The 27,854-nt window shown below is 31.9% G+C and overlaps 4 protein-coding genes and 1 non-coding gene across 6 annotated transcripts; 4 read left to right on the top strand and 1 right to left on the bottom strand.

Annotated features, from left to right (window-relative positions):
• Positions 1-2,996: 2,996 nt before the first annotated feature.
• On the top strand, positions 2,997-8,677 carry LOC145750447 (uncharacterized). Its single transcript, XM_082566486.1, has 5 exons — positions 2,997-3,108; positions 5,824-6,000; positions 6,771-6,818; positions 6,986-7,110; positions 7,216-8,677. The coding sequence occupies exons 2-5, from the start codon at positions 5,877-5,879 to the stop codon at positions 8,320-8,322; spliced, it is 1,404 nt and encodes a 467-aa protein (XP_082422612.1). The 5' UTR covers positions 2,997-3,108; positions 5,824-5,876; the 3' UTR covers positions 8,323-8,677.
• Positions 6,208-6,281, bottom strand: Trnar-ucu (transfer RNA arginine (anticodon UCU)). The gene has a single exon. It is a non-coding gene; the product is annotated as a tRNA-Arg (tRNA).
• Positions 8,678-9,144: 467 nt separating the features above from the next.
• LOC145750119 (uncharacterized) lies at positions 9,145-16,147 on the top strand. The gene is made up of 21 exons (XM_082566066.1): positions 9,145-9,261; positions 9,342-9,453; positions 9,664-9,821; positions 10,004-10,188; positions 10,350-10,443; positions 10,574-10,751; positions 11,105-11,225; positions 11,359-11,465; positions 11,624-11,794; positions 12,094-12,255; positions 12,329-12,436; positions 12,505-12,602; positions 12,928-13,036; positions 13,114-13,217; positions 13,416-13,581; positions 13,874-14,058; positions 14,131-14,263; positions 14,450-14,588; positions 15,030-15,171; positions 15,265-15,506; positions 15,712-16,147. Exons 1-21 carry the CDS (start codon positions 9,189-9,191, stop codon positions 15,949-15,951), a joined length of 3,027 nt encoding a protein of 1,008 aa, XP_082422192.1. The 5' UTR covers positions 9,145-9,188; the 3' UTR covers positions 15,952-16,147.
• Positions 16,148-16,758: 611 nt separating this feature from the next.
• On the top strand, positions 16,759-19,097 carry LOC145750895 (uncharacterized). Its single transcript, XM_082566967.1, has 8 exons — positions 16,759-16,809; positions 16,918-17,025; positions 17,187-17,493; positions 17,584-17,724; positions 17,836-17,943; positions 18,075-18,251; positions 18,567-18,682; positions 18,816-19,097. Exons 1-8 carry the CDS (start codon positions 16,759-16,761, stop codon positions 19,095-19,097), a joined length of 1,290 nt encoding a protein of 429 aa, XP_082423093.1.
• A 1,471-nt stretch (positions 19,098-20,568) lies between these two features.
• On the top strand, positions 20,569-27,812 carry LOC145749606 (uncharacterized). 2 transcript variants are annotated; one of them, XM_082565419.1, is made up of 8 exons: positions 20,569-20,730; positions 21,060-21,247; positions 21,747-21,857; positions 22,193-22,327; positions 23,288-23,401; positions 24,909-25,006; positions 25,133-25,310; positions 27,036-27,812. In XM_082565419.1, the coding sequence occupies exons 1-8, from the start codon at positions 20,661-20,663 to the stop codon at positions 27,105-27,107; spliced, it is 966 nt and encodes a 321-aa protein (XP_082421545.1). In that variant the 5' UTR covers positions 20,569-20,660; the 3' UTR covers positions 27,108-27,812. The 2 variants fall into 2 exon arrangements, with proteins under 2 accessions (XP_082421545.1, XP_082421546.1); XM_082565420.1 differs by lacking the exon at positions 22,193-22,327.
• Positions 27,813-27,854: the final 42 nt, after the last annotated feature.

Here is a 27,854-nt window from a genome sequence, read left to right as displayed (position 1 = left end):
ATAAATTTATTGTGGTTTAAGTTTTATCTTACTAAGCACTTTTTAGTCATTTTTTTATGTTGTTGACTTTATATTTCACAAATATATTACAAATATTACTTCCTTAATTGCATAAATGCAATCATCTTTATTATGTACGAAATTTTCGCAGTCATGTGTTTAATTAAGTCATTTCAATTTAAAAAAAAAGAAAATTGCGCAGAGAACACGACTTTCAAGAAAAAATTTAAAAATAACATAATTCTAATTTCTAAAGGACAATAAGTTTAACAATATAATATGTGGTTTTTTATTCATATGTTACCCTAATACGATTTAGTTTTTTTTTAATGAAAAACAATTGGTAATGCTTTTAATGAAAAGTTACATTAGCCTAATATAAATAACATTGTCTCACGTTACTATTAAATTATATTTTAAGGTATTTGTAACCACTTTCCCCTTATTATCATAAATTATGCATACACTTTGGTATAGATTTTTTTTCCATAATTAATAATAAGTAAGTATGAATATAATTTTAATAAAAGTATAATAAATGATTTTTTACTTTTACGTAATAAAATTTTATTTTTTTAAAAAAATAATGAATGACATAAAAAAGATTATCATTAAAAATTAAAATTTTAATTTCGATTGCAAAATGTATTTTGTGTATTCAACATTTCTCACAACTTTTCTCAGAAATATTTAAGAAATCTTTACATTTTTTAAAATGTTAGAAAAATATTTTTAGAGATTTTATTTTCGATATCGGCAAATTACCTTGACTTTGTCACGCTTTAAAGCCATCGAAAATCGCTTATTAAAGAAATTATTTTAGATTTCATACATTATGCAAAGGTTTCGGAAATAAATTCATTTATTTCAAATCAAGTCGTTTTTTTGTTTTTAATTAAATTTTATTAAAGGAAAAGTAATTGTTTAATTTAAAAGCAACACAAAATCACGTTAGATTTTATTAAACTATTATTAAAAAATTTTTAAAAAAATTAGTAAAAAAATAATAAATGTAAAATCACCAGTAAAAATTTAAATCTAAAAAAGCAAATACACAAATTTTGATAAAGATCGATTTATAGTTTATTGTACCTTTCACAATAACTTAATACCGTCAATTCGGTTGAGAAAAGACCATAGTGTGCGGTTTTCTGTTACGTTTTATTTAATCACATCAAACAAAATATTATTCTGCTGTATTTACGAAACTGAAGACGATTCGTCTATGGAAAGTGTCTAAGTCTATTGTGAGGTTGTGCCGACCGCCCGTGGTGTTAGGAGAGGAACTGAAAATGTTGTAGAAATAATCATTCTCTCCCGGCGTAAACGCGTTTTTTTGGTAATGTTGTTGTGTGTGTTTATGTTATGGGCCTAATCCCGCCGTACGTTCTTAGATAGAGTGCATCTTAGACATTTTAACGTGACTGTTAAGTATGAATCATATTTGACAGCCAAATGCACTTTTGTGCTGAGTATTATTTTAACAGACAGCTCTTTGTATAATTAATTCTGTTAAAACAAAGTTAGTTAGTAGAAAATAATTAATAAAATCTTGTCAAAAGCTATGCAAAGTCTAAATAGATAGTTAATGTTATAAAAAAGGGCGAATAAATGAAAATAACTTCTAAAAAGTTTTGATATGGACAGATTCACAGAGAAGCGATTTAGTGAATTGTACAGAGAAAAATGTTTAGGTTCAAAGGGTCAAATCCTGTAAAACTACAAAACTAGACTGTTTGAGAATAACCGCGGTTACAATCTGACAATTTATGTTATGCTTTGCCTTTTTAAAGGTTCACTGAAGCGATTAAACTTTTCAAAACAATAAAAATTTAATAAATGTCCCGGCTACTACGGTATTATAGGTAACTTTGTACTGAATGGCCTAAATTTAGATCGTGTAAGTGATACTGTTACAATGGTGTACTGGCTAGTAGTTCTATGTTTGTATATTTAGGCCCCAGTAATTGATAGCCTGCTAAAGTACTATCGCCGTACATTTGTATGCTTAGTAGATTGTAATTTGTTGTTTTAAGTTTAACTTTGAAAGCATAACTTATTTAAGTTGTCAATATATGCACTGTAGCTTTTTTTAGTTAAAAATAATGTTGTGTAATTAGCGCTAGAAATGTTAATGGAAAAAAAAATATCAATATTAATTTTTATAGACAGATAGACTGATAGAAAGAGATTTTTGTGACCACTTTTTAACCAAACCCATTGGTTTCGTTGAAGTTTTACTTGGATTAGGTTACGGTTAATAGCATAAAACATGCAGCTGTGTTGTTGCTGGTTAGATTTTAAACTTAATAACAGAATGTATCATTCCTAGCGTAAAAAATAAAGGTGTAAAAGTCGCTCGGCGAAACATTAAAGTGCTGAAATCGGTTGGCAATAAAAATGCTTGAGGACTTGACTAGTCGACAGTCAATCGCATAAATTGCAGTAATGCCTTAATAGGCAGATTGAAACCACCTGCGATTTCAAAAAAATATCAAAAGGGAATTTTGAAATCAATTTTTGCATTTGATTGCTTGAAACTTGCCCCTTTTTATCGCTTATCAACCATTTTTTGTACCTGTAATTGACACTTCCTTTATAGAGTAATCGACCACAGCTCTTGTGTGTGCATTCAGTAGCGAGTAATTATACACACAATTCAACAACTTTTCAAGTACTTGCTTACTGAATATAGTAGTTCGTGTACTAGTCAAGCTTATATGGCGTAGATATAAGTGAGTATAAGCACACAGATAAGGCTACGAAGTTACACCGCTTGCCATATTGACAACTTGTTATAGAAGACCGAGACGCCGTAGTAACATACTGTAGGAAACGCCGGTACCCTAGCCTTGTTAGAGATCCTGGAAAGTTTTTTTAATGGAGAAATGCCAATCAAAGTTGTTTTTCTTATTTTTGTACTATTTATATTACAGGATGTGTTGCGTTATTGGCATTGATAGTATGTACATTTTTGTTAAACTAAACCAAGATAGTGCTGTATCATGGACTAACGCGGATGTAGATGTTATGTTCATTTGCTAAGGACGAATATAAAACGGATGTTTATGACAGCACAGCTAAACAGTAGTTTGAACTTACTAAAAGGTAACCATGTTACCATTGATTAATTATTTTTTGCATCAGTTGTAACTTGGCAAGGCAGAAAGCAGGGCAGCATTGTGTGAATAGTGTATTAATGTAACTTTTCTTGTGTTAAGGCTGCTGCATAAATTAATATATCTTAAATTTAGGAAAGTTTGTTTAATATTAGCTGTTTTGGGCAATTAAATACAAGCTAACTTTAGAATTTAAACTTATTTAGTTGCAGATTAAAGGAAGGAGAAAAATAATATAATATCAATGACTAAACCAAGCACATTTATATTTTAAAAGATAGGTTAGATAAGTTTATTTCAATTAGTTATATTTAAAATATTTAATAATTCGTTTAATTCACTAATTTAATTGTAAAAAGATTTTCAATCTTGCCACATATAAGCAGGAGGGGGAAAATAAATTATTTATTAGCAGCCAAATGGAATTACATTTTTTTGCATGGTAATTATTTCAAATGTCAGGAATTTTAACGCAAATGCAGAGTTTTTATAGATTAATGGTAATGGCATTAGCAATGTTTTAATATGGGACTTATGGTAATTTTTAAACCCCAAATTTTAGCAAAATTGCACTATGATAAGCGTTACCTATTTTTAATTAGTGAAAACATGCGTAAATGCGTAGTTAAACATGCATGATTGCCCTTTAATTTAATCAAATGTTAGTTTAAAGGTACTTATTAATAATGCAATAGTTAATAAATATTATGTCTGGGCGAAAAAATTAATCATTCCACGGTATTTATAGAAATTAAACACAGACATTAAATAAACATATAAACAAGGTGAGGTAATGTATATCTAAACACATTTAAATATTCATATATTATGGACAGAGCGTATTATACTGATTTGCCAGATATAAAGGCATGCAAAATCTCACCAAGTTTATTTCAATTTTATTTTGCGTAAACCAATAATTCAGGGATTTATAAACGTGTCATTTTAAACCGTTGATAAAATCTTTTATCGGCCATTTTTCGTTTGTTGTACAATACAAACCAAACCTGTAGTTTATGGAATAAAGAAGCAGGCTATTATGATTTTGACGTCACAATTAGCGATAAAGAATATGCACACGCGATCATTTAGCCAGATTTTAAAAACAAACTGTGTTAGAAAAACTGTTAAAATATAAATAAGGTAGGCTTAGGTTAATAATAGTGTAGCGAAGTTTATGCTGTAATATTATATGTAAGGATATAGGCATGGTAAAGGTTTTGCATATAGTCAGTAAGCCGAGTTAGACTGAAAACAGTATTCATAACTATTGTTTTTGACTAACTGATTAGAGCTGGTTGGAATGTCGCGTCTGCTTTATTTCTAGCAGGGGGTTTATTTTTAGCATATGTCAGAAGATTTTAAGTAAAAATATAAGTTTCTGCTTCACTTCAATTAGTTTGTAAACAGCAGGTTGTGGTTGCTTGCGATATGGAATTCCAGTTTACAGAATACCGTAAATACTGTTTTTGGGATCAAAAGCGTAGGTAAATGCAATTATGATCTTAAAAGTCTATTGATCAATCCCATAGTTGGAAACATAATCCATGCATTTCGAATTCTCAATACTTTAAAATAACTAAGTGAAATGACCCGTAAAGTGTTCATTTTTCATAGACAGTTAGCATCGGCAACCGGTATGTTGTTAGATAATTAAGAATTTTTAGCATACATAACACTAGTTGCTTTATTAATATAGAATTTCATTTTTCCTTAGTTAGTAGAATAAAATTTTACAATATTTCTGTAAAATATTTTTAGTGTTTCCGATATTGTTATAGTGTGATTATTGTTCAATGTTTATACGGCACTTGAGACCTACGAAGCCCTTGAACTTTTTTGGATATTGTTTTTACAATAGAAACGGTAGCTATAGTTTTTAACCACAATTTGCCAGGTTCTCATAAACTAAATAAGCTGTTATTAAAAAAACTTGAAATAAATCACGTTTGGTTAAGTTAGAATTACAAACATATGTAAAATAAACATTTAAGTAATAAGTTAGTTATGTTTGTATACTTTCCTTACTTAGTTACTTAGTTTTAACAGTTTGAACAAATATTAAAAAGACGTGCCTTTTGTAAGCTTATTATAAAATATTTATTTCGAAAATTTGTGGTAATATAAGTATCTAAGATTTTATGATCGGTATCTTTTCACACTTTTTTGTGTTATAACAGAGCATATTATCTTATTTTTAAAAACTCGTTTTCTTTACATGCCATGCGTAAACTTAAATATCTAGTTTACCTTTAACTAAAAATGTTATGCTGTAATTTAAGCAGATTAAACGGTCGGGGGGCTTATATTTTATAATGACTTTTGGTTTTGTCTTTATTTATAATCCCACCAAAAGGTCACTGGTTTTGCAAAACGTCATTTTCAGCAACAATTTACGTGTTTAGCCTAAATACCCTGTAGCCTATTATTTAGTTACAGCGTTATGTTGGAATTTTTAGGTTTGACTGTATGAGATTAAAAAGGAATTACACTGGATTTTGAATTAAGTTGGGTCAGGTTGAAAAGGTGCAGTAACAGTAGTAGTATACTGATTGCTGATCAAGCGATTCTGGGTTTGCGTCAAGAAGATAACATAATATTATTATCTATACTAAATAAATAACAAACACTGTATAAACTAAGTTTACAGTTGACAATGTTGCGAATTTGTCGAAACGTATAATTATTTTTTGTGTATTTACAGACGGTCAATTCAGTTTAACTTGTTATTTAAAATAATGTAGGCTTGTTTAATTGATGACTACCGTTTATCTTGCCAACTATGACGCTAATATGGAATTTGTTGGCAGCAAAATTGTTTACCTAAAATTGATTTTGTGGATAATATTGATGGACACATTACAATTGTCAATTGTAAAAGGTAAGCTGATTTTATTTAAATATAAAGATTTAATTTGTAAAACACTCTTTGCCATTTATTTTATAAACAGTAGATTAGGTTTAATAACAAAAAAATGTATATATGTAAAGTTGTAACAACTAAAAAAAATTTGGATTTTGTCAAAAATTTCAACTATTTGACACTTTTTTAAATTTAAAATTGTAAAAAAAATAATAAACAAAAACGCATCCCTGCCGGGACTCGAACCCGGAACCTCTGGATTAGAAGTCCAGCGCGCTAATCCATTGCGCCACAGAGACGACGAATGTAGCGCTACTAAACTGCGTACCTAAACGGGACAAGCGAGACGCGCTTTCAGATTTCGCGCGAAAAAAAATTTAAATTTTTTAACCCAACAAAATCAAAAGCCAATATTACATTAGTATAACGATAGTGTTTTTATTATTTATTATTGCAAAAGTTATCCATTATTGAATCAAAGATTATATTTATCAAGACCGCAAATTAGATTTAGTTTATTTTTCTTCAGCAAAATTTGGCTAAAAATGCCTGAAAAAAACTTCAAATTAATTTTTAAATAAACCGCTTCTGTATTATGTTAATTAATTTTAGTAAAATGTAATCGGTTTTATTAGGATTTATGATTTTAACGCAGGGGTTTATAGGGTTTAATGAAATTAAAATGACTTTATTGAAACAGTTGTCATTTTTTGCGCATTGTATTTGACCGTTTTTACGTACTTCTGGCAATTAATATTTGTTATTTTTAAATTTTGTTTTTTTATTAGGATTCCCTACAAATCAATTTTCAAACAACATGTTACCGAAAACCGCAGGTAAAATACAAATTTAAACAATCATGAGCCAAATATTTTTATATAAAGAATTTGCTTCCATTTGAACTTGTTTTCGAGGTTAACTTAAAATATTTGAGGGTATACTAATCTTGTTGTTAATTTTTAAACGTAGTGTGAATAACTAATGTTACAATATTGCTCTATAGCTCCGTCTTGTGGCGGAAATTATGTCGCTAGAAGCACAGGACAGTTGATTTCACTGCCAAAATACAACGAAAACAAAAGCATTTCCTGTGAATGGACCATTACTACTCCAAATCCAAAAATGACGGTAAGACAATAAAATTATTTTTAAATGAGTGTTTTATCTAAAACCACAAAAGATAGCATTTGTTTTTTTTTAGTACTTTTACACATCCTTTTCCTGTATATTTAGATTGGTTTATCATATGTCGGGGTCACCTATAATTACTGGATCCATGACAATGTTAAATTGGATATATATGACGGCCCCTTTGCTTCCGTTAACACCCCAAAGTTATCCAGTTTAAGTGGTAAAGATGATTTGATACAGTTTTACACGCGGATTGAGACTTCGTCCACTCATATCGTGTTTATTAATTTCACGTCGCTTGCCAATGACCATCATTTCGACAAATACAACCTAGAGTTTTCAATTGCTTATTACATTTGCGGCGGCATTGTTAATACGCCAATGGTGATACAAAGTCCTAGATTTAACTTGACTGGCAACGATGAAATGATTCCAACTAGTATAAGATGCGTCTGGCGGATCAACAGGCCTGACTACTACCTCTACGGTCATATAAGAATAAACGAAATTAACACTGCGACCTGCGACGTAGTGACTGTTACTGTAGTTCGTGGGCGGCTAGGTTGTGCCAATTCCTGTTTTATTAACACTACTGAAGAAATGGCCGCCAACCCGTCTTTAAATTTTACTATTCCAACCAACAGTACGGCGGAAAATTCAAATGCAATACCTAACGAAAGAGTAGAAGATATTAGCAATCAAACTGTTGAAAATCAAACACTTGCCTTATGCACTTATTATAATATTGATGACCTTGCGTTTAGCGGGGACTATGCGTTTATAACATATGAAGTATTCTTTAACAACGCTTATATTCCTAACTTTTTTCAAGCCTACGGACCTGCCGGTCTTGGCCGGTCTTCGAAACAGCCAAAGGCAATACCATGGTATTTAAACTATGCCCCGGTTGCTATATACGTACCAATAGGCCTAATATTTGGCTTTTTAATAATTTATCTTCAAGTTAGGCCGCGAAAACTGGTGACGAGGACTCGAGTTTCGATTACTTCGTGCGACAACAGTTTCCATGGATCGTCAGCTAGTTCTGACCCACCCGTTGCTTCTATAATGAAAACAAATAAAGAAGACGAAGTAAAAAAGGTTAAATTCGAATCTCGGGACAATAAAGTTGTTGTCGAATGCAAAACAAATAACAATAACAAAAACAAAGCTTCAAAGTCGCCCGCCAAAAAAGTGCGTTTTGGTTGATGCTTAATCTAACTTGTTAAAGTATATAATCACTGCCTCGGTACATATATTTATTATTTTTAATGTCCAAGTTGCTGGCGTGATATTAACATTAAAGTGCTTATTGCTGTTATAGCATTTAGAAGGGAAGGGGCTTGCTCAAGTCGTTGTTAAAATAAAAAAAAATTAAGTGCAATAATCAAATTTCTAATTCATTATAATAGGAATAAGTCTAATTGTTGGACTCCTATAGTATTATGTCGTGTAACATATCGTATTTTTCTGGCAAAACTATATAATATTTTTTAAAACATTGTTTAACAAATATTAAGATTAAAAGATCAACAAAATGAAGGTAAATTCGTTAATTTTCAATGGCCAGTTTTGCATTCAAAAATAAAATACTATTATATAACTAATTTGTTATCTCTATACTGTAAGAAGTTAAACATAGATCGCATAGTTTAGATATAATAAGTAAAGAAAGTTGTTATCACACTCTTACATCAAATTGAGACAAAAAAGTTGACTAACCGGTGAACATCATTTGCCTTCAGGCTATATTACACGTCTGATAAAAAATCATTTGCTATATTCAGTCTACTCTATACGTATATACCCTAAATGTTTATTAAAACGTAGTGTTTTGGTTGTATTTTAAAACAGATTAATAAAAAATGTGTAAGTTAGAAATATGTAGCATAACAGTAATGGCTTCCATTTTAATCAGCAGCCTACAGAAAAATTTAAACCAAGTTTTAAGTGTAGAGTCGTTAGATAATTGTACTACCTTTAGTCTATGCAAAATTAAGTCTAATTTTACTAAACTTTATTTTAAAACATATCAGATGACTTTAAAGTTACTCTATAACAGTTAAAGTTTCAAAATGTTTTTTAAACGGATTTTATTTTTTCTTGGATTTATAATAACATTGACAAAAACTCAAAACAACCCACCGGGTAAGGTTTTTATATTAACAGAACCTTAAATAATTTATTTAGAAAAACTTAATATTTTATTTGATAACTTATTTATTTAGCTGGAAGCCAAGTTGTAAATAAGAATCCCCCTGTAACGGAAACGACAACGCAAGGACCTGTTGCACCAACCGTTGTGAGCGTACCTGATATACCTTACCTAGCACCTCCTCCGTAAGTCTATAATGTATAAGCTACTTAAATCACATAATTTTCTACTTCAAGTTAAGGTTCATTACCTACCTAAGCTAATACAATAAATAACTAGGCTTTAAAAACTTGAATATACTGCTTATAACATAGATAAACTCTAGTAATGTGTACATGTTTATAATACAGTACGTTTACTGTCAGGCTTTTTACTAACTATCAAGTTTTGCAAAGGTTTGATTATGCTGAAGCATTAGCTAAGAGTATGTTGTTCTATGAGGCTCAGAGGTCAGGGGCTTTACCCGCGGACCAACGGGTTAAATGGAGAGGGGACTCAGCATTGACAGACGGTAGCGACAATAACATTGACCTGTCTGGAGGATATTATGATGGCAAGTTATTATCAATTCTGTTAATGTTAAAGTGCGTTATATTAAAAAAAAATTGGGCCTGAACTAAACAAGTAAAGTTATTTAAATAATTAAAATTTGGTTGGCTATTACTCATAAACAGTTCTTTCAATACTTTTATATCATAATACATCAGCAGTTCTTAACTCTTAATTTTTCCACAGGGGCTGGATATATTAAATATGGATTCACGGCCGCTTTTACTACAACTACTCTATCATGGGGTGTTATAAGATATAGAAGAGCTTACGAGTTGGCCGGCCAACTTGGGTATGCCCTTGACACCATTAAATGGGCTACCGATTATTTTATTAAGGCTCACCCGACTGCGAACGAATTTTATGCACAGGTATACTTATAAAATAAAATTGTAAAAATTACAAAGTCAGTGCAAGGATTAATCTCTTGGACTAGTTTTGTTGTAATAAAAACTAACTATTTTGGGGACGTTCTTATATTTATAATTTTACTTTTTACCTGGCTAATTAATATATTTATGTTTTCTGGCAGGTATCGACCAACGAAGCTGACAAGCAATATCAGGGTCCACCAGAAGAAATGACATACTTGCGACAATCGTTCAAACTTGACTTATCAAAACCAGGTAATGTGCTATATAAAACGCCTATAAATAACAAAAAAGCCATAGTATTATAAATTACTATTGACTACTAGTTCATATTTTCTGTAATATTAAACGGTGTAAGGTAATATGTGTTTACATTTGTTTATAGGTAGCGACCTAGCTGGAGAAACGGCAGCAGCGTTCGCAGCAGCTTCGATTGTGTTCGAACCTACTGACCCTGTTTACTCCCAAACCTTGCTTGACCATGCTTTGGATTTGTTTGATTTTGCGAATCACAATAGAGGGAAATATAGTGACTCAATATCAATCGCTAGAGCTGCGTACAAGTAAGTATAAACTATGCAAAATTTTCAACACTACGCTAAACTTACGAAGCCTGAAGATAAATTGTTTTAACACTAAACTTACTAAGCCTGAGGACAAATTGTCAGTTAATTATAGTATTGGTCTAAATATGTTATATCTACGTTAAAAGATATGTTATATCTACATTGAGACCCATAACCTAATACCTAAGTTTAAATAATGACGCCCCACTTAAAGCTTTAACATAATATCACTATCAGCAGTTGGAAACAAAAGCAAGTTCTCAAGTTAAATAGAAATGTAAGGCAGTCTGAACAATGCACCCTTTTTTAAATTTTTTGATATGACGCAATAAAATGTTTTTGTTGTGCAGATCAAAAGGGTATTTAGATGAACTGGCTTGGGCAGCAGCATGGATATATAAACGTAACGGAGAAAACAAATATCTAACCCTTGCTGAGAAGTTTTACAAGCAAGGGAAATTAGGACAAACGGTAAAGTTATTATTAAAACAATTTTTAAACCATTTAGGCAAGTTAAGAAATACTCGCGATGTTAATGTTTATGTGAACAGCAAATTGTACATTAACTAAAGAAATCAGTTTTTAACAATGATTTGCGTTTAAGGCTACTGAGTTTTCTTGGAATTATAAAGCAGCTGGAGTTCAAGCTCTTTTGGCTGAGTTAAAAAAAGAAGGAAAACAGAGAAAGAAGTACAAGCAAGCATTGCAATGGTAAACATAAGTAAAATACTTGTTTTGGAACAAAATCTGACACTCTTTCTTAAAAAACAATATTTTAGGTTTGTGTTATTGTGTCTTGCTTTGCGGGCAGCCTTACTAGACCTTATGGTATTGTAAGAGTAACAAAATTTTGCATTGATATTTTTAAGGTTCTGCGAATGGTCTCAGAAAGAATCTAACTCGAAATTTCGAACCCAGTCTCGCTACACAACAAAGGGTTTGTTGTTCGTTCACGAGTGGGGCCCTCTTAGATATGCTGCCAATACAGCTTTTATATGTCTCGTTGCTGCAGACCTTAAAATCAACGCATCAATGAACAGGTAAATACACAAATGCTCTAATATATTTAAATACACAAATGCTCTAATATATTTACGTTAAAGCCTAGTAGTGTGATTTACTGGTTATGACATCAAATTACAAGCTTAAAGGTTTAAGTTGCACCATTCCCACAATACTTGTCCTTAAGCCAAGCGTTTACAGATAACTTGAACACATTCTGTTAAAAACGCTTCATCCAAAAATTAATAAAGTTGACATGAAAAATTATATGTATACATTTACTGGTTAGACTTAGTAGTTTCCAATCCTAAAACTGATTAAACGCTTTTTGGTACAGGGTTTTTGCGGCCACGCAAATAGACTACATATTGGGTCAGTACGGAAAAAGTTATGTTATCGGGTACGGGGAAGACCCTCCTTTAAAACCCTTTCACAAATCGAGCTATTGTCCAGATCAACCAGAAAAATGCCCACAGTTTGACGAAAAAATAAACAACGTGTAAGTAATTTTCTATTAAAATGCATTTATTATCAACTAGATTGACTTTATAAGCTTAATTTTGTATTTGCAGACATACTCTATACGGGGCATTAATTGGTGGACCTGCGCAAGATGATACATTTGCAAACCACCGGCAGAATCACCAACAAAGTAGCGTTGCCCTGGATTACAACGCAGGGTAAGTAAAGCTTAATTACAAATAGCAATTATCATGTAGAAGACTAAGCATTTTTGATTGTTTTACAGGTTTCAGTCAGCTTTAGCCGCCTTGTTAGACTTGTACATTTATGGACCCGACTATCGACCTCATACCGACCCTGCAGGTGTTGTTACAATAGAACAAGGTAAAAAATACAAAATTGCATCATTTAAACAATATTGGCTGTTGATTAAATTAATTTACAATATTAAGTCAATGTAGTAACATGGTAGCAAAAGTGGGCTACCAGCCAATATATAAATTTTAAGTTGAAGTGTGTATTTTCGGTTTATTTTATTATAAACCAATTATTAGGAGGTGTTATAGATTGTTTTTCAAGGGTTAAGTAGTCTCTAAATTGACACAAAACCGCGTTTATTCAAGTTTTATACTTACAAACAACAATAGGGCGTTTTTCCTTTTTTATTATTTAAACTTAATAACTAACGAAAATAATATTTTGATTTCAGCCACACCACCTCCTGCCACTGTAATAACCACTAGCACGACAGCGGCGCCGCTTGGAATAGACTACAACAAAGTTTTAGGCAAATCGCTTTTATTTTACGAAGCACAAAGGTACACTTTTTATCTTATATATATAAAAATATAAATTTGAGCTAAAAACATGAAAACAAGTTTAATTATTGTGTTAGATCTGGTTATTTGACGAGCGACAACAGAATACCTTGGCGAGCTGATTCCGGTACTTTGGATGGATCGGCAGCAAATTTTAGTTTAATTGGAGGCTACTACGACGGTAAGAAGTTAATTCAAATAAAAAAAGTTTTAAAACAAGTCACATATATTCTCTTTTCCGCGTGTCATACCTAATATGCTATAAACTGCGTTTATATATTAATAAATGCGATGCTAATTGTAGCATAGAAGCCCTTTATTTGTATTATTAGCATATACATAGGCCTTAATTAAAGTTACCTTTATACATTTGTGTTAGGTTCTTCGTATGTAAAGTACACCTACCCCTTAGCTTATACTATAACTGTGTTATCCTGGGGGTTGCTGGAGTTTAAGGATGCCTATGTAGATAGCGGACAGTATTCCTATGCTTTGGACGCACTCACATGGGGACTTAAATATATGAGCAGAACCATAACAGATATGTAAGTAAACAAAAACATCAGGTAATTCAATTAAATTTATCCGTGAAATATTACTTTAATAATGTTTTTAATTGAAAAAACACAATAATCAGAGTGAAATTTTAAATACATAATTTTCACTACAGTTAGGCTACTGCTTTTTGCACTATTTTCAGGACAGTACCAACCTTTTATTCAAAGAAGTTTAGTTATTAAAGTTTTCTTTTTTGAAAAAAAAAACTTAAAACGCAATTTCCTAAAATTATTTAAGAATATAAACCTTGTATTAACTTATACTTTAATTTTTATACAGGGACAAACTTGTAACGCAAGTTGGTACAAAGGCGATAGACTCTTTGACCTGGGATCGACCTGAGAATATGAACGAGGCTGATCGACCGGTCAACATGGTGCAAAAAAACGAACCGGGAAGCGCAGAAGTAGCGGCGGAAACTGCAGCTGCCATGGCGGCTGCTTCAGCAGTTTTCTATGATCGAGGTATAGTTTATTAAAGTTTCTACAAAAAACATTTTATGAAAAAATATTAACTACCCTTACATCGAATTTTAGGTACACAAAAAGCTAGGATTTTTTCCAGTCTTTTATATAACCGATCAGAAGAAATATTTAGCAATATGGTGAGAGGAAATCAGGCACCACAGACTTACCATAAAGGGGCACAAGCAATTGGGAGCGAATACCCGTAAGTAACTAAAACAATTATAAATACAGTAACTATTCTATTTAACTTTCTTTTCTTAGTTTTTTTTTTTGTATGTTTAGTTTAATCCAATTTTAGTTATGCCAATGTCATTTTGTAACAAAATCTTAATTTCAACCAAAAATGCCAGTTCCAAATTAGTTAACATTGTTTCAATCAACCGGTTAGGTCATCCGGTTATAATGATGAACTTGCTTGGGCAGCCATGTGGTTGTTTGCATCTAAAAGGAATCGCTCTTATTACGAAATCGCTACGAAACTTTATAGCAAGAAAAGACCGATCGACTTTTCATGGGACAACAAAACCGTAAGCAGGAAAATTTACCTAAATGGCATCAATTATAGGGGAAAAATGTAAAAATCAGTGGATTTAAAATTAAATAAGTCATTGCCATGTACTTAAACATTTTTATGACTTTGTTTTTTTGTATTTTTATTTATCCTTGATGTTGGAAGGTCGACTTTACGACCAAAACATAGAGTAACATAATTTACCCCGATCCAGTCACTAGTTGTCATTGCAGTTTGGGATATTAAAGATTTATATTTGCCCGTTAATCAAGCTGGTGGCTGATTAAGAATTGGCTAAGCAGGAGTTTATACCGTTCATAGCGCCTTACTAAAGGGTACTACAGCATGAGAGCAGTAGGAATCGAACCCAGGACCACATGTATTTTTTTAACCAATACACCACGCTGCCGGTCAGCATGTTATTTTACACTGATAATAATTAGTTAATATTGTTTAGGCTGGCGTTCAACTTTTAATGGGAGTTGCAAGAAATGATCCAACTGATATTGGAACTTATTGTAACTGGCTTTTATTACAAGCACCTAAAACTCCAAAAGGTTTACTATATATAAAGGATACTTACACAGCAAAATACGCAGGTATGCAATATTACAGAACTAAGAAAAAATACAAATTTGTATTTAGAAAAAGGTTTTTTTAAATGGTAAAATTTAAAATAAACTTTGTTTTAGCAAATGCTGCCATGATATTACTTATCACCGCAAAGAATTTTCCGAATCATGCAAACGCCGGAAAATGGAGGAACTTGGGTATCTTTCAAATCAACTATTTATTAGGACAAGGTGGGCAAAGTTACGTTGTAGGGTTCGGGACAAATCCACCGGACCAACCCTACCACAAAGCCAGTTCCTGTCCCTCGGATCCGGACCCTTGTGGGTTCGATTACCAGCAAGTTGAATCCCCGAACCCCCAGGTACGTTATTACCATTACTAGACTAAGACTTAGAGGCAAAAAGTCAGTGATATTTTTAGTATAAAAAAAAGTATTAGATGGCTAATTAAAGTATTTTAACCAACGATACACGTTAAGCATTAGTGCATTAGAAAAAAAGGTGTTTTAATTGGTGCATATTACAGTAGGAAGAGTTATCTTTAAGACTTATTACTGTTTGTTACAGACTTTGAATGGAGCGCTTGTCGGTGGCCCCGACCGCTTTGACTTATTTAGCAACCAGCGACTAAACGAAAAACAAAGCAGGGTTTCCCTTGATGGAAATGCTGGGTTTCAGAGCGCCGTGGCGGGAGTGATATGGTTTCAAAAAAAGGGAAACACTGCAAGCGGAATTTCAATGTCTTATCCTGTCGTATTTTTGTGTTACTTCATAACAATAATATTTTCATACAATTATCAGACATAGATTAACAATATTGCTGATTATGTTGTATAAATTGCAATCTTACTGAGTTAACTAAACGTTGATATATAAAAGGGTTTATTTTTATTTATAATATTGTTATTAAATCACCTTTTGCCTTCTTTTGCCCCGTTACTGAAGTTAATATATTTTCTCGTACTAATTTTATCGTCTTATTTGCAAATAAAAATTTATAAAAGAGCAACTTTTAATTGTCGTAAATTAATTTGCAAAAATATTAAATATATATATTACAAATCACTTATATATAAATTATCATAAAATTTTTTCACTTACCTTTTTTGTAAAAGTTAAATATGTTTAGAAAGCATTTTTCGGGCCGCCATGTTGGATTTTAGAATTCCTACCAGTTGCCTACAATAGTATCGAAAAACTGATAACATTTCCAAAAAATGCGCTAAAGCAAATATTACAGATAAGAAAATCACGACACCTTGCTCCTTTAGAGGTTTTAGATATCCGGTTTAACTCACCTAATCTACAGACACCTTACATTATGCAAAGTTCTAAATCAAACTAGATAACATGCTGTTTTTCGCAGACTGAAGCCTACAGCTACTTGTATTGTTTGGCCATAATGGAGAATTTAGTGTCACGCCGGGTTTTTCGATTAGGAACCTGCAGCGCACGGCGTACAAATAGCTGAGCAAGTCGTCCTTATACAATCACTTCTCTTTTTAAGTTCCAACATTCAGTTGTATTTTATTTTAAGTAACTAAAAAGATTTAGAAAATGACCGTTGAACAATGCTATGACAGGCCAGCCGCCCTACACAATATATTTATGGATATGAATTCAGTACGAACAGTGAAACCAGTAACACCATTCTATGATGAAAATGTAAGTGTATTTAATACCAATAACGTATTAAATTAGCGTTTAAAAGTCCTAGGCCACGTCATTTAACTTATAGTTCAAATGTTAATGCTATGTACATGCCTGTTATAGAGTTCGGACACTCGCAGGCCAAGATTACCGATGCATATTCCGGTTAAAAGAAGCGCCGTCTGTCCACCTAGCCATCACATGGTTGCTGTTCCCAAACGTTCAAGAATGGTAAATATTATTAGACATATATAACAATCTATAGGTTACTTAGATTTTCTGCATGAACGGTACTTTAATGTAGATGTAAATGTAAACTTAAGTCATTTCTTTTTAATAAGAATGTAATTTAAAAAAAGTACGTTACATGTAAAATTATGTTGCCTTTTTAGCATGCTGTCTCCAACGCTCCAACAGGTTTTAACGCTCAGGGTTTACGTTCACAATCCTACATGTTAGCTGTACCTCAACCTTCAAATGTAGCACCAAACTTATGCTACACACCGACGCATTCCGATGCAAGGGTTAACAAACGTCTGGCATTTGCCCCACTGAACAACCAATCAAGGCAAAATGCAGCTTCATCTTGTTGTGCGAAAGAAAACCTGTGTTTCGGTGCTTTTTCGGGAAATCAAGGAGTGTCCACGCCACCTTACGGCACCAATAACGATTCCTATTTTGGACCATCCGGCAATAGAGGTAAGTCATACTATTGTTTAAACCTAATTTGACAGATCTATTGTTACAAATCTGATGTATAATGTTTATAATTTTGAAATGTTTTTATAGGTAAACGACGTTTGGCAAGGAAACAGCAGCAGTCCGCTAGAAAACCAAAGAGAAATTCTATGGTAAAACAGGCAAGAGTGATAAGCAACTCCAAGGCTTTTAATACAAACAGCACTGTAGCATCAAAAGAAAATATACCAGGTTTGTTGTAAATCACAAAACTTTTGATTTTATTTTGGTGATTGTATCGACAGTTGGAAATGTGAAAAACACCTCTTCATCATTTCAACTAATGTTTTTTTTTTCATTTAGAGGGTTTGTCGAAGCAACCTTCTGCTATGAGTATGTACAACACTTTTTTGAGGCAACTAGAGTCTGAAAACGAAAACAAAAAAAAAAATTATGTGGAAAATTATACAGGTAAAAAATCATTTTTATAAAAGTATGTTGTAGTAAAACTTTAAAAAATGGCAATAGAAATTTTTGTCTACTATCAATCTAATTATTTCAAGTTTCTTAAAAAAATATCTATTTTTTTACAGTAACCAGAGATGAAAGCAGACGATACAGTCCCGGTTTTGCACCCAGCTTAACCTCCACCCCTCAAAAATCCCCGCCTGCCTCACATATGTCTACCCCTAAAGCGAGTACAGCTACATCTTCGGGTTATTGTTCAAGGCCAAGTAATGCTGGTTCATCGAGTTACAAAACTGAAAATGGTTCTGACGGTAAATAACATTTTTTATAAGTCTTGTTCAGTTAGTGTTTTTAAAACGTCTCGTATATTCTTAATGTTAAAAGGTTGACTTTAAGGACTTAATATAGAATAAAAAGTTGTTACCCCGACCCAATATTGGGTTGACTTTGACAATTTGGAATATTATTGACAATAATTGCTCGAAACTTATTCGAAGTTTGCACTATACTCAAGGTTGCTACAACAAGTAAGCAGTCGAACCTATGACCTCGTGTAGTAAAGTCAACTACTACACCACGCTGTCGATAATCAACAATATTTTTTAAACACTTTTAATTTTTGTTAGATTCATTTGCTCGATTTATTTGCTTTATCGAAGATGGTGTTTTGACAACAAACAAACAGTTTTTAAACGGGGATCGAAACCTTAAAAGCGTTTTGGATGAAGCGCAATCACTAAAGGTAATACTAGTTACCAAACTTGGCAATGTGTTGTTAAATCAAATTAATGAATTCGGTTTTATGTCAATAAAAATTACTTTAATAAATAAATTTAAACAACATCGTTTACTAAATTTTACTTCAAAACTTTTAGAACGATTCCGCATTTGAAAATAGTCAACATATAAATAACCAGCGTTCTCGGCAGCAAAAATATCCCTCTAACAATAATAACAACAACACTAAGAGCAGACGCTTCATTACCTCAACTCCTGTAAGTGAGGTGTCTGATAGTTCCACCAATGTTAAATGTCCCTCACACCCTTATATAGGGGCTCCGTTGGCTACCTCCAGTCCAGTACATACTGAAAGAGAGCCCCATCCTTGGGTTTCGTTTGGCCAAATTGACAATTTCGTATGGCGGCCATGGTGTTAGTTAAATATTAAATCTTTAAAATTATTTATTTTTTATTTATTTATGTAATTTTTTGTTATTCTTTTTGTTTGATTGCATTAATTATATGTTATTACTTATCTAAAATTCGTGATTTGTGACAGTTCCTTATTATGTATAACACACAACTAATTAAATATTTGTTTTTTTCAAGCAACTCTGTGATTTATTTATCAGTTGCTTTTTTGTTTTGTTAGAATTATGGCAACTTTATTTTGCCAATAAGGTGTTTGCCTTTGTTTCAATAAGCAGACTATTGTTATTAGTCCTGCTTTTGCGGTTTTACTTGTTTGTTTATGTTTATTCATAAGAGCATTCCATTAAGTCTCTTCTTTTTACTGTGCTTATATCTATGTAAAAGCTATAATATTGGCTTATTTTTACAGGCTCAATAGTTTTTTGCAACTATTTCTTTAGCCCATTTTGTAAATTAGTTTATCTAATTAAATGTATTTAAATCGCACTTTTGTTTGTTTTGTTTTTTTCACATGTTATTTGACTTTATTTTTTCTCTTCTTTTTAGAGTTTATTATTTTTCTGTTTTTTTATGTTTACACATGTATACAATTGTTATACACGACCACCCCTTTAACACATTTGTATTACATGACACAGTACAATTATTTAATAACCGCAATTGAAAATTCACATAACACTATTATACACATACTGTTTTTTAATACTGCTCACAAAGTTATACATCGTACTTATTTGCAATCTTAAATTTTTTATTTAAATTGATACAAGAGAAGTTTATAATTTTGATTTTAATAAAAAAATCATATGATTTTATTCACTTGTGTCTATGTAAGAAAAAAAAAATAGGCTACTGGTAGCACAACGATTTTTTTGCTGCAGATCCAAAGTGTAAAAGAATCGCATAATATTTTAAGCTATATTTTGTTACAAGAAGAGGTTTTGTGAACTTCTTTTAATAGGATGCTAAATGTACTTTACCTATGACTAGCTACAAAACCAATTGGCCACTTAAATATGTAGGCTTATGAAAAACAAGAAGTCAGGATTGAAACGAAAGCTTTCGTAGAATAAGATTTGTCCGTACCAACCTTTCCACATTAAGGTTTAAATTATTAAGAAAAACCTAAAGTAGTGGAAATAAAAATACGCAAAATATCAGAGTGCAAAAAAATTTTGCTACTACAGTGTCTAAATTTTAAAATTTTGCACGTGAAGTCAAATTAAATCCAACACTACTTATAAAACTGGTAGAACCAAAACCGCAACACCACGCGGGTTATTGTGTGCCTCTCAATTTCTTTATTCTTTTACTATTCTTTCAAATTTTCCTTTTATTTTTATTTTATTAAAAAAAATAGTATTGTGTTTCTGGTGTTTATTTAGACAGCGTTATAATTCTAACGTATGTTGTTTTTTATAAAATATTATATTTTTATTAATTTCATGGCCGGGTGATTTTGTAGGGAGACAGTGACGTGACAAACGTTCCCGAATTTCATTCCATCGGCGGTCACTCTGAAATTCTTAGGAAGAGGAAATCCGTAAACATCTAAAAAATTTAACATCATGTCGGAGCAGTCCGAACAGCCCGACCAAGCCGCAATGAAACCTGTTGTTGGCGAAAAAAAGGTTCTTGGTAAGTACACCAAGTATTTGATAACGAGCGATTAAATTAAATTTTACGAATGACCTTGAAAACGGAGTTTTGCACTAAACTATATTGTTAATGTTTGCATAATCTGTTACCGCCATTGCTTTGTTACTGGCAACCCCTTATTTAAAGAGTTATTAAAGTAATATTGCTTATTTATTGAACAAAAAGTGACTGACAAAATATTTGTTTTGCAAATTTATTGAATTTACGAATCTTTAAATGCGTGCAAAGACTGAAACGGAACAAAACTCTTAAATTTTATTAAATTCAATTTTAGCATAGTTTTAGAAGTTAATTCCATTTCTTTACAGCAACACAATGTTCTGGTGTGGTAAAGTGGTTCAACGTTCGAAACGGATACGGTTTCGTGAATCGAGACGACAATAAAGAAGATGTGTTCATCCATCAAACTGCGATCATCAAGAATAATCCTCGCAAATACTTGCGCAGCGTCGGTGATGGAGAGCTTGTTGAATTCGATGTCGTGGAAGGCGAAAAAGTAAAAAACAATTTTTTTTGCTTTAACTTTTTTTAGATAAACTTTAATGTTTTGCAATGCTCTGATACATGGCAATTAGACGAAAATAATGACTTTGAAAGTTTAAAATTAAATACAGTTCCAGTCTAGCACTTAACTTAATCAACAACTTATCTATATAACATCCCAAACTGCTAAAGGCAACTCGAGACTGGTTCAGGGTAACTGTTGTTACTCTATGTTTAGGTCGCACATTTGACCTTCCCAGATCGAGGATAAAGATATACAAAAAACTAAAAATAAGGCTACTTTTAAAACATACTGGATCGCATAAATAAATGTATATTAAATAGTTGTTAAATGGACTGCCTAAATTAAACCCTCACCCAGTTAGAATACACTTGATACATGCAATTTATTCGATAACCATTTAATGTTCATTTAATCCTGTATATTCTATCGGTACAAGAATTCAAATTTTAATAAATCTAGCTCAAAGATAATGTTTTTATTTATTCAGGGTCTTCCAGAGGCAGCAAATGTGACTGGACCCAACGGCGATCCTGTCAAAGGAAGCAAGTACGCCGCTGATCGCCATCGCTTTCGACCAAGATGGCGGGCACGAAAAGATGTAAGTGAAATACTCGGACACAGTTAGTTTTTTAACACACATGACACTATACATTGTAGGTTTCAGTGTTGTAGGTTTAATATGGTAACATTTAATATGCTTGTCGAACTTAGCCAATACCTGGTGGCGGTACAAATACATGTCTTATTTGTTATGTGTTACTGCATGGGTTACTCTCAAAAAGGTCATAAAACTGGGTTAAAATCATTTACATAAAGCGCAAAAAGGTGTTTAGCTTTCATGTGTGTATCACATCTAACATTTTCATCTTTTTTAAAAATATATGAAGCGGAGGTTTGTTATTTTTTTGCTTAAACTTGACATTAAAATAAAAGCGCTCGGAAGAGAAGCAGGAAGGAGCGGAGGAGACCGAAGAGGGGGAAAAATTGGTCAACCAAAACACTCGGCCCCCTCGACGTTACAATCGTCGACCCCCTTGGTTTAGACGACCCCGTCGTCCACCCACCCAGGTTTTTAAACTTAAAAATTTGAAGATTTTATTATTTTCAAGCATAGATTATTAAATATTTTAAATAATTCTAAGGCAAAGAATGGATTTTTTCCAATAAATCAATAAATTTGAATGTTAAACTACAGTGATAAATTGATTTAGACATGTGTTAAATTATGTAACATATTATTTTATATTATTAAATTGACTAAAATTGCAAATATCTAGTTTGGTGATCGTTTTAACAAGCGCATGTCATTAGTTGTTACTAATCCAACTTCTAGTTAATTTTTAACTAAATATTGTTTAGTTAAAAGTTAACCAGTTTACTAATATAACAAATTTTTATTTCATTTCAAAAGACAAAAAAAATGAATATATATATATTAAACAATATATACAGTTCATTTAAGTATAACATACGTTTTGGTCCTAAATTTTTTTAAGAATTCTTACCTCATTCATTTTTAAATTAAATTTTTTTTTCGTCCAAACGCATGAATTTTGCATGACGTGCATTAAGTGCTCGAATGCAAAAATTTTATAAAATATTGATGCCTTCGTCGGCTCCTGTAGGAAGGGCAAATATTTGTTTATCAATTATTAATAGTCCGCAAAATGTATTTAAACAATACAGTTAGGAAAAACAAACACATTTAAATTGTTGTTTTATTCGTTATTATGCAGTTAAGGTAATATTGTAATAGCATACATAGGACGTGGCAATTTATTTTTAACATTTCTTGTGGTCCTAAACTCAAACATTAATTTGAAAATTTAATCCCTATTTTTAAACAACATATTAATTACTAAATATATAATAAACGTAAATATTCATCTAATTGTTTAATAGATTTTAACTCAGCCTGTTTAGAGTTTAGGCAAAGTCTAACTATATTTTTATGGTATATATACCAATTCTTCATTTAAATTTTTTTTTTTAATTTTAAGAGTACTGACAAAGACTTTTTGATTTTAGGAGGAAGGTCAAGAAGGAGAGGAGGGACAAGTTGAGAATAAAGAGGGTCAGGATGGTGAGAAGCGACGACAACGTCCTCGAAGACCAAGACAACGCCGGCCTCCCAAGGAAGTGGTATGTTATATGGAGTTTTCAAAATTTTTTTTTTTTGTATTGGCTATACAATATTATACGACATCAATATTTTACAGTTAAAATGTTAATTTATTTTGACTTTATTGATTAAATACTTATGTTTTTTAAAATATTTCTGGTTTTCCATAAAATTATGAACTGTAAAGTAGTTAGATGTGGGAACCATAAAAATAACAAGAACAATATATATTAATAATCATGATTCCAAAATAAAAATAACCATTCACTAGACATGGGATAATAACAGAGTTAGAAGATATATAGTTAAAGAATCCTGATACTGGATAATTTTATAAAAATCGTAAAAGTAATACACTAAAGTACACACAGTCTCTGTTTATTACACATGACTGCATTTTTAAATATTTAGAAAAAGTAGTCACTAAAATTGTCAAAATATGTTTAAAGATTGTGTAAATTAATTTATTGTCTGCTTTTCGGAATACTACAATATCAGTTTAAATTCTAATAACAAAATGTACATTTCCATACACTCCTGTTTGTTAAACTTGAATTAAATATTGATTTTTGTTTGACATCCGTGCCAAAATAGTTACCAAACACTTGACTGTAACATCTCTCAAGCACTCTTATATATAAGTGTGTACAGCCATTACTACACTAGCTTGATGTGTCATATTATAATAATCGTAATAATTTAAAATAATGATGGTTTTATAAAATTTAAAAACAAAACATTATTTTAAGCACTAAGTATACAAACAGTGAAATACATTACCAGTACAATTTAAAATTATTACATTTAATTTAAAATGGTACTGGTTTTATAAAATTTAAAAATGAAACATCATTTTAATTACTGAATCTACAAATACTAAAATATATTACCATTTTATTGCTTTGTATATTAATATTAAAACCAGAATAATATTAAATAATTGAGTAAACATAATAAAACAGTAATCTGTTTAAAAAGCAATTTAATGACAATTTGTTTTTATAGCTCTATGTAATACAGAGGTTTTGTGATAGTTAAAGTTTACTAATGTTTAAACTGCACATTACACTCTACGTTGTAAAAAACCAAATAAACAATAAACTTCTGTTTAAAGCATCATGTTTTGCACACCAGCATCATGTTTTGTTTAAAGCATCATGTTTTGTATTAAACTATGTTACAAAAAAACATTTGATCCTATGAACATTTTTCTAAAAACCACAATTATGTAAACGGCATTTTACCGAAATTAAGGTCAACATTTTTTTAGAAGTGAAAGATTATTTTCTAAAAAAGGGTTAGGGTAAAGGAAGATTAAAAGAATAAATGTTATCGTCGGTAAAATAACTTTTCTGTGCATTTAGTTTTCGGTAGTGGCAATCCAAATATGGTAATTCATTTTCAATTGTTACTGATAACTGGGGTCATAAAGTAAACAAAATTTGTTGGGGATAAAATTTGCTATTTGTGGAATTAAACAATATTTTAAAAAATGTGTTAAAAATTTTGTAATTTTTGTCAATGTAGACCGAGAACGGAGAAGTGAGAGAAAACGGGGAAGTTGCTCCAGGCGAGGGAGAGGAGCGTCCCCCTCGGCGTCGAAGACCAAGATATCGTCCCAGGAGGTAACTGTCCATTAACTGTCTAGTTAATTTGCAAAGAGGACATTTTTTTATTGTTTGTGTTGGATATATTTAACTATATTTACAATGGAAATTTTTGTTTAAATTTTAAATTTTTTTGTTTTTTAGACCTCGTCGCGACGACCAACCCCTTGAGAATGGGCAGACTAACTTAAACGAAGGGGAAGCTCCTCCTGAAGGTGGTGAGGAAGGGGCAAAACCCCCACGTCGTCGTCGACCCAGAAATAACCGACCCCGTAGACCTAAAGGAGAGGAAAAAGTCAGCGACGCAAACCCAGCAGAAAAGGTAACTGGACATTCATTAATTTTTTTAGAACAATTTTATTAATTTTAATCTGTTTGCTTTTTACAGACTGAAATGTTAAATAAGTAGTTTTATTGGTTTATGTTAATTGTCAATTTACTGGGCTAGAAGACACTTAATCCTGGACAAATTAACCTATAAAAGAGTTGAATTGTTTGAGTTGAATTGTTCAGAGTTGAGTTGTCCTCGAGTTAAATTGTCAAGGGTTAAGTTGGTATTTAGTTGAGTTGTCTTCGAGTTTAATTGTCCAGAGTTAAGTTGTCTTTGAGTTGAATTGTCCAGAGTTGAGTTGTCCTCGAGTTAAATTGTCAAGGGTTAAGTTGGTATTTAGTTGAGTTGTCTTTGAGTTGAATTGTCCAGAGTTGAGTTGTCTTCGAGTTAAATTGTCAAGGGTTAAGTTGGTATTTAGTTGAGTTGTCTTCGAGTTTAATTGTCCAGAGTTAACTTGTTTTTGAGTTAAATTGTCCAAAGTTAAGTTGTCTTTGAGTTGAATTGTCTTCGAGTTAAATTGTCAAGGGTTAAGTTGGTATTTAGTTTGGTTGTCTTCGAGTTTAATTGTCCAGAGTTAATTTGTTTTTGAGTTAAATTGTCCAAAGTTAAGTTGTCTTTGAGTTGAATTGTCCGGAGTTGAGTTGTCTTCGAGTTTAATTGTCAAGGGTTAAGTTGGTATTGAGTTGAGTTGTGTTGGAGTTTAATTGTCCAGAGTTAATTTTTTGAGTTAAATTGTCCAAAGTTAAGTTGTCTTTGAGTTGAATTGTTCAGAGTTGAGTTAAATTGTCAAGGGTTAAGTTGTTATTGAGTTGAGTTGTCTTCGAGTTGAATTGTCCAGAGTTGAGTTGTCTTTAAGTTAGATTGTCCAGAGTTAAGTTGTCTTTGAGTTGAATTGTCCAGAGTTGAGTTGTCTTCGAGTTAAATTGTCAAGGGTTAAGTTGGTATTTAGTTGAGTTGTCTTCGAGTTTAATTGTCCAGAGTTAACTTGTTTTTGAGTTAAATTGTCCAAAGTTAAGTTGTCCTTGAGTTGAATTTTCCAGAGTTGAGTTGTCTTCGAGTTAAATTGTCAAGGGTTAAGTTGGTATTGAGTTGAGTTGTCTTCGAGTTTACTTGTCCAGAGTTAACTTGGTTTTGAGTTAAATTGTTCAAAGTTAAGTTGTCTTTGAGTTGAATTGTTCAGAGTTGAGTTGTCTTCGAGTTTAATTGTCAAGGGTTAAGTTGGTATTGAGTTGAGTTGTGTTGGAGTTTAATTGTCCAGAGTTAACTTGTTTTTGAGTTAAATTGTCCAAAGTTAAGTTGTCTTTGAATTGAATTGTCCAGAGTTGAGTTGTCTTCGAGTTTAATTGTCAAGGGTTAAGTTGGTATTGAGTTGAGTTGTGTTGGAGTTTAATTGTCCAGAGTTAATTTGTTTTTGAGTTAAATTGTCCAAAGTTAAGTTGTCTTTGAGTTGAATTGTTCAGAGTTGAGTTAAGTTGTCAAGGGTTAAGTTGTTATTGAGTTGAGTTGTCTTCGAGTTGAATTGTCCAGAGTTGAGTTGTCTTCAAGTTAGATTGTCCAAAGTTAAGTTGTCTTTGAGTTAGATTGTCCAGAGTTGAGTTGTCTTCGAGTTAAATTGTCAATAGTTAAGTTGCATTTAAGTAAAATTGTGCAGAGTTGTGTTATTTTCAAGTTAAATTAACTGCTTACCTATTTAATAATCACCTTTATTTTTTACAGCCGGCCGTTGTATCAGAGCCGGCCGTTGTATCAGAGCCTGCTGCGAACGGTGATGTCCAACAACAAGCCTAAAAAAACTCCACGAGCTAAAAATGGTGGTGGTTCATTCTGTTCTTTCAGTTTTACCAAGTTTGCTATTATAACAATTGTTTATGGAACCTAGCCTCCTATTTAGCTGCACAGTAGTAATCCCCCTTTTGTTAGATCCCCTTAAATGTCATCCCTCGTGTGGAAAAACACTTTGATTGTCGTGATTTAGCCTGGTCTATAGTTAGTTGATTGTTAATGTTGTTAAAATAACGTAAAGAACCGTAATCATTTAAAGTGTAGAGGCCCCCATTAGCCGTGTGTGTTTTTGTTTGCATATTTATTCCACCATTTTGAACTTGAAAATATATCAAAGCCCTTACTTCGTCGCATGCTCTGTTAACACGAGGTCTCATGGTGCTACCTAATTTCACTTTTTTTCTTGGTCTCATCTCCATACCCGATCGCGTGGCCTCTTAAAAAACACGTCACGGTTACGTCATCGTCGTGACGTCAGAAACGCCAGGGAAACTGCTGAGTCAAAGCCCAACGTACGGCTTGCGAGATGAAGGAAATTTTTTCGTTTGTTGCATTTACCTTTTTTTGTTAAACTTTTTTTCTCTTTATAACAGTCACGTGCTGCTCTCTCTCATTTGATGTGCGGGTTGATTTTTTGAGTTCACTGTATTGTGTTTTTTTAGTTCGATTGTTGCGTTCCCTGGCTTTCTTGAATAAAAAAACACGTTGATACTAGAGTTTGTTTAATAAAAAAATTGCTATTTAAAGGGTATA

This window comes from Corella eumyota, chromosome 4 (genome assembly GCF_963082875.1).
Source record: "Corella eumyota chromosome 4, kaCorEumy4.1, whole genome shotgun sequence".
Lineage (NCBI taxonomy): Eukaryota > Metazoa > Chordata > Ascidiacea > Phlebobranchia > Corellidae > Corella > Corella eumyota.
Note: the sequence above shows the minus strand (reverse complement) of the source record. Positions and strands in the feature narration are given on the sequence as shown.

Coding starts and splice junctions, on each gene's coding strand:
- LOC145750895 (XM_082566967.1), top strand. CDS start 16,759: ATGAATTCAGTACGAACAGTGAAACCAGTAACACCATTCTATGATGAA. Junction 17,026..17,186: donor TTCCCAAACGTTCAAGAATG/GTAAATATTATT, acceptor TTGCCTTTTTAG/CATGCTGTCTCCAACGCTCC. Junction 17,494..17,583: donor TGGACCATCCGGCAATAGAG/GTAAGTCATACT, acceptor ATGTTTTTATAG/GTAAACGACGTTTGGCAAGG.
- LOC145750447 (XM_082566486.1), top strand. CDS start 5,877: ATGACTACCGTTTATCTTGCCAACTATGACGCTAATATGGAATTTGTT. Junction 6,819..6,985: donor CATGTTACCGAAAACCGCAG/GTAAAATACAAA, acceptor ATTGCTCTATAG/CTCCGTCTTGTGGCGGAAAT. Junction 7,111..7,215: donor CTCCAAATCCAAAAATGACG/GTAAGACAATAA, acceptor CTGTATATTTAG/ATTGGTTTATCATATGTCGG.
- LOC145750119 (XM_082566066.1), top strand. CDS start 9,189: ATGTTTTTTAAACGGATTTTATTTTTTCTTGGATTTATAATAACATTG. Junction 10,444..10,573: donor ACTTGACTTATCAAAACCAG/GTAATGTGCTAT, acceptor ATTTGTTTATAG/GTAGCGACCTAGCTGGAGAA. Junction 13,218..13,415: donor AATTGGAGGCTACTACGACG/GTAAGAAGTTAA, acceptor CATTTGTGTTAG/GTTCTTCGTATGTAAAGTAC.
- LOC145749606 (XM_082565419.1), top strand. CDS start 20,661: ATGTCGGAGCAGTCCGAACAGCCCGACCAAGCCGCAATGAAACCTGTT. Junction 22,328..23,287: donor CCCGTCGTCCACCCACCCAG/GTTTTTAAACTT, acceptor TTTTGATTTTAG/GAGGAAGGTCAAGAAGGAGA. Junction 25,311..27,035: donor ACGCAAACCCAGCAGAAAAG/GTAACTGGACAT, acceptor TATTTTTTACAG/CCGGCCGTTGTATCAGAGCC.